Below are 5,967 nucleotides of genomic sequence, written 5' to 3' on the forward strand. Positions count from 1 at the left end.
ACTGCCCGCTGGTGCTCGGGGGCTGCTCCCGATGCCGTTTTGCCATTTATTCCTATTATTATCTATTCGAAAGAAGAGGAGGAGGAGGGGGGGGGTTTGCTTCCCATCCTGACTTTCCTTGTTTGTTGTTGCGTTTTTTTCACACCCCAGAGACACCATGATTCCTGGTAACCGAATGCTGATGGTCATCCTACTATGCCAAGTCCTGCTAGGAGGTACAAACCATGCTAGCCTGATACCCGAGCCCGGCAGGAAGAAAGTTGCAGAGCTTCAGGGACAAGCCGGATCTGGACGCCGCTCTGCCCAAAGCCATGAACTCTTGCGGGGTTTCGAAACGACTCTGCTCCAGATGTTTGGGCTGCGAAGGCGGCCTCAGCCCAGCAAGTCAGCCGTCATTCCTAGTTACATGCTGGATCTCTATCGGCTCCAGTCTGGAGAAGAGGAGGAAAACCTCCAGGAAATTAGCCTGCAGTACCCTGAGCGATCGACCAGCCGGGCGAACACTGTGAGGAGCTTCCACCATGAAGGTCAGTGATGGGAGGAGGTAAATTCTCAGCCTCGGTAGCGATTGGGATTTCCTCGTGTTTGGACATTCGCAAATGCATTTAGAAGCAGGATGTGCCCGGTCCTAAATTTATGAGAGGAAAACCACCCCCCCCCAAGCCTGCTGTGTGGGGGTGACAGTTGTGCTGCTCTGTATTTTTTCTGGCATCCTGTGCTTAACCCGAGCTTGACCATATTTTGAGGTGCTTTTGCTTCTGTTGACAACGAGCGAGTTTCCTCCGGTGCCTCTGTCTCGGGGTCACTCCCTGGGCTTGTGTGGATTTAATGGCTTTGGATCGGATGCGGGAGCAAAGTGAGGGCGGGAGCTCGCCCCTGGTGTGTTTCTTTTGAACTATCAAAGCAATTGCTGCCTGGTTTTGCTCTTAAGGAAAAAAAAACCACACATCCCCGAAAAACCCTACTCGAATTTAATACTTACAGCTGTGTGTTTATAAGGTTTATTCAATAGGCCCTTGTAATCTGATCCAAATGTTTCCTAGCGGATGTTTCTTTTCCAAAGTAAATCTGAATTATTAATCCAGCCGCATCATTACTGCGTTGGAATTTGCTTCTCTTTCTCCCCCTGCCCTCTGCGCCCCATAACAAGGCACCTCTGTGCTCCGTGGTGCTGCACCTCGCTGGGGAGATCATTTTGGAGAGATTGGGAAGGAGTGGGGGGAAGCAAAAGGGGAAAACCCTCCCCGAAAGGGGAAGTGAGACGGGAAGGGTGACCTGGTCCGGGTGCAGGCATGCGGAGGGTGAGCGAGCGGTGCTGGGGCAGGAGCTGCTCTGAGTTCGGAAGGGATGCAGGGGGGGATCAGAGAGGTGCTGGGGGCTGCTGGGCAGGTGAAGCAGGGGTGCACCAAGGCTGACATGCTCTCCTTTGCTTTTTGTTCCTCTTTCCCCCCCCAAAATCCTGCTCCACTCCAGAGCACCTGGAGAGTGTCCCGGGTCCCAGTGAGGTGCCCTGGATCCGCTTCGTCTTCAACCTCAGCAGCGTGCCAGAAAACGAGGTGATCTCGTCGGCGGAGCTGCGGCTGTACCGGGAGCAGGTGGAGGAGCCGAGTGCGGCGTGGGAGAGGGGCTTCCACCGGATAAACATTTACGAAGTGATGAAGCCGCTGTCGGAGCGCGCCCAGGCCATTACGCGCCTGTTGGACACGCGTCTGGTGCACCACAACGTGACGCGCTGGGAGACCTTTGATGTGAGCCCGGCCGTGATCCGGTGGACCAAGGACAAGCAGCCGAACCACGGGCTGGTGATCGAGGTGACCCACCTCCACCATGCACAGACTCATCAGGGCAAACACGTCAGGATTAGCCGATCTTTACCTCAAGGGCGCGGGGACTGGGCTCAGCTCAGGCCTCTCCTGGTCACTTTTGGGCACGATGGGCGAGGCCACGCGCTGACCCGCAGAGCCCGCCGCAGCCCCAAGCACCAGCGTTCCCGCAAGAACAAAAAAAACTGCCGCCGCCACGCGCTCTATGTGGATTTCAGCGATGTGGGTTGGAACGACTGGATCGTGGCCCCCCCGGGGTACCAGGCGTTTTACTGCCACGGGGACTGCCCCTTCCCTCTGGCCGACCACCTCAACTCCACCAACCACGCCATCGTGCAGACGCTGGTCAACTCCGTCAACTCCAGCATCCCCAAGGCCTGCTGCGTGCCCACGGAGCTGAGCGCCATCTCCATGCTCTACCTGGATGAGTATGACAAGGTGGTCCTGAAAAACTACCAGGAGATGGTGGTGGAGGGGTGCGGGTGCCGCTGACCCCCTTCCCCACCGCCCTCTCCTCCCCTTCTCTCTCCTTCCCGTCCCACCCCAGAACTGCTTGCTATAGCTGGACTTTTCTCTAAACTAAACGTTCACCTTGACCTTATTTATGACTTTATGTGCAAATGTTTTTGACAATAATGATCATATATTTTGACAAAATATATTTATAACTACATATTAAAAGAAAAAAATAAAATGAGTCATTATTTTAAAGGTAAACGCATTTTGTGTCTCACCTCTCAGGGTTCTGCTGAGCTGGGTGTGCAGCAGGGACTGTATCTTCTCTCCTTGTCATCTTGCCCCCACCTCACCCTGCTTTCCCCTTCTCCACCCTTTTCCCCCTTTAAAGCTTTTCAAATTTTAGTGTTTCTGTTTCTCGCAGAGGTACCGCGGATCCCCCTGGATTGGGGCTGCGACACGAGGGAGATGAGGGTCCCTGGAGATTAGGAGCTGCTTCTCCCGGCCGCTGGGAATAGAGCCGACCTTGCTAACCTGGCCCAAGCCTTTGCAAAGCAACCCACCCAAAATGCATTTGAAAAGAAGGGGAAGATTTACCTGAGGGCTTTATGCTAAACCCGCTGGGTTTTATACCCTGCGTCCATCTTCAGGATTCCCCGGGTTTTAAAACTATTTAACATTTCAACCCCCTCCTTTCTTCCCTCCACACTGGAGATTGGGAAGCTTCAAAGGTTTGCACGGGTCCTTTGAAGATCAAATCGCCCCATTACAATGCCAAAAAGAGAGAGGAGAAAAAGAAAGGTATCTGGAGCAGTTAAATATGTGTTAGCTAATAGCTACCTGTGCTGTGTGCTTTCCAAATTGCTTCCGAACAGGAAGGGGATCAGAGCTGAGCAGGTACAGTTGGAGGTATTGAGGGCCCGAAACCCCTGGCTCAAAAGCCTTGGATGGGCTCTGTTTGGCTTGGAAAACAGGGAGCTGTGCCGTGGGGCGGGAGCGGGAAGGGAGGGGAGCAGGGCAAGGGTGCATGGTGCAGTTTTCTTTCTTTTCCTTTAATGACTGAAGCTTTCCAACCCTCCAAAAGGGGCAGCTTAGTTGAAACCAATAAAAAACGGAGCGGAAAGCTTGCCAAAAGCCTTGGCTCCCTGAAGAGTGCAGGTGGAGAGAGGAGATGGGAGCCACGGGGGGAGGCGAGCACGGTCCTGCGTTTCTCTCTGAAACAAAAAAAAACCCCAACTCTCACCCTCTTCGGTGCCTGCGAGGCTTTCCCACCCCTCCTTCCCTCTGGGTACCAACCACAGCATCCCCTCTGCTGCTGGAGCCTCTTGGGGTGCCTCCTCTGTTTCTGGAGCCTCTTGGGGTGCCTCTGCCTCCCCCAGGTACTGCGGGGTCCCCCCAGCACCCCACGAGGCAGCAATGGACGTTTGCTGGGGTGACCGAGCATCCCCGGCGTTGCAGGGCTCTGCGAGGGGGTTCACTGGGTTGTGACAAACTGGTGGACTCACCCCACTGCTGGGGACCCCTGCGTGCGTGTGGGGGGCCGGGGTTGTTGCTGCGGGGGCCCCTCGCCCTGAGCTGACACTCTCATTCCTGCCTTTAGAAGGGAAATGCGTGGCCCGGGGCAGCGGTGACCTGCAGCCTCCCCTTTGATGCCTGCATATCAGACATAGCCGTGCCAGAGAAAGAATTTCATTTTGAAGTGGCATCAAGCTAGAGGCAAGCGCCTTTCAGCTGCCTGACAGGGCAATTACCCACATCTCCACTGATAACCCCAAAAGGGGGTCCCCAGGGCCTGCCCCCGGCTCTCGTGAGTGTGGGGCAGGGACTGTGAGAGGGTGCCTTGGAAAAAAAAAACAAAACCCAAACCCATCAAAAATCACTCTGTTTTTATTTATTTATTTTAAAGAAAAAAGTTAAGGAAAGGCTTCTCCCAGGTTTGCTTCCCCCGCTGGGGCATCCTGGGTTGTGCTGAAGGCTGGGAGGGTGTTGGGAAGCAGAGCAGCATGTACGCAAATCTTGGGGTTAGATCATTCTCCTCATAGGAGTCTGTAACCGCGTTGCTGTGTTCCTGCTGCTTTATGGATCTGTTTGTTTTGGTGCTTATTTTTGCATCGCGTTGAAATGATGAAATCAAAGCTTCAGCCCCGTGGAGGCACAGGCACTTGTTTTTTCTGTAGGTGCTGTGAGGGGAGAGGAGGTTGTCCTGATGTGTACGTTGTCTTTGGGAGATTTCCCTTTCCTTTGGGTTGGTGAGATCCTATGTGGGGTGTTCTGCTCAGAAACTGTAGGGGGAAAAAAAAGACACCAACTTTAAAAAATATTTAAAATTTGTGAATTTTGTAAGAATTTAAACTGTGGATATAAACCAGCTGACGGTAGAAGTTACAAAATCTTCATGGATGCATAAGGCAGTTTACTCAGTGGAGCACGCTTAAGCTTTTGCATTTAACCCAGAGCCCAGGGGCTGAGGGTTTCCCTCCCTGTGTGTGTACGTCCCATTGCCCTCCACGTCAATTTGCGACGGGTTTTGCTGTTGATAAACAGCAAAGGGGGAGAGGGGCTGCTTTTGGGAAGCTGCAGAGAGACCCAGGAATCCCCTGCAGCATTTCTGGCTGGTGTTTGGTGCATTTATTGCAGCAGTGGTGGGATTTAATCCTGCCTCTGGAATCGGTGCGGTGACTGGTCCTGTCTGCTTGCCCAGAACCCCAAGATGTGTGAGCCAGATGGTAGATGCTTGCCGCGATGTGACTTCATCTTTGTGATGGAAAAAAAAATACCTAAAAAGTACTGTCATGCTGAAATCTGTGTGGATATGGGAAATGTGGAGGGCATCTCAGCAGGGTTTCATGACCTCCTGTGGCTCCAGCTGAACTGGTGAGGGCCACTGGACGTTGTGCAATGACATGGGGTCAGGTGAGCTGGAAACGGGGTCCCAGGCTCTGCCATGTGTCAGGAGCTCCCCCCAGAGACCTGTGGTTACCCTGATCCCAACCCTGACCCCTCGTAGCATCCCAAGAGTCTTCTGGCAGAAATTTCTTCTCCCGGGTGAAAATTCACCCTCAAGTCAAAGCTTCCAGCATCGTTTTGAGAAAAGCTGCTGCCCTGGAGCTGCCGTAATTGAGGAGTGCCGCTCAGCCAGCCAGGCTTTGCTCGCAGCCACAGCTCGAGGCTTTGCAAATTAGTTTCTAAAATTGCAAATGGGTTTGGAAGAGAAGCACCGAGGTTTGCACGCTGCTATTCTGGGATGAACACAGTGGCTTTGCTACAGAGCCAGCAGAGGAAGACAGAGGCCCTTCTCGTTTTGACTGCAGTGCTTGGACACCTCTGGCAAACTCCTCACAATAACGGTTACAATAACAATTAGCACAGTGTAGCTGAGATGGCTTGGATAACTGCTGAATCTTGGCATCGAGAGATGCTTTGTTCTCTTTATTCTGGGGTTTCATCAAGCGTTAGCGGGTCTGACAGTCCTCCACTGGGCACAGGACCTTAGCAGGTATGAGGAGATGTCACTGCTCTCCCACAGGTAAGGATCTTGTGCCCAAGTCTTCTCATCACTCTGTGCCTGGTCAGGTATGGAGAGCAGGTGGAGCCAGAAGAGACTTCTGACCACAGGACCTAGACACAAAACACTGTTCTGGTCTTGAGTCTGTCCTGAAGATCCACCATTTAACCTTAAACCAGTGGT

General features: G+C 53.1%; 1 protein-coding gene across 1 annotated transcript; it reads left to right on the forward strand.

Moving 5' to 3' along the window:
• The first annotated feature begins 156 nt into the window (after positions 1–156).
• On the forward strand, positions 157–2,506 carry BMP4 (bone morphogenetic protein 4). Its single transcript, XM_010185318.1, has 2 exons — positions 157–527; positions 1,474–2,506. Exons 1-2 carry the CDS (start codon positions 158–160, stop codon positions 2,313–2,315), a joined length of 1,212 nt encoding a protein of 403 aa, XP_010183620.1. The 5' UTR covers position 157; the 3' UTR covers positions 2,316–2,506.
• Positions 2,507–5,967: the final 3,461 nt, after the last annotated feature.

Source organism: Mesitornis unicolor, unplaced genomic scaffold, assembly GCF_000695765.1.
Source record: "Mesitornis unicolor isolate BGI_N332 unplaced genomic scaffold, ASM69576v1 scaffold11830, whole genome shotgun sequence".
Classification (NCBI taxonomy): domain Eukaryota; kingdom Metazoa; phylum Chordata; class Aves; order Mesitornithiformes; family Mesitornithidae; genus Mesitornis; species Mesitornis unicolor.

What these genes read in the sequence shown, in the direction of transcription:
- BMP4 (XM_010185318.1), top strand. Translation starts at nt 158, where the DNA reads ATGATTCCTGGTAACCGAATGCTGATGGTCATCCTACTATGCCAAGTC. An exon ending in GAGGAGCTTCCACCATGAAG is followed by an intron (nt 528 to 1,473) that starts GTCAGTGATGGG and finishes GCTCCACTCCAG; the next exon opens with AGCACCTGGAGAGTGTCCCG.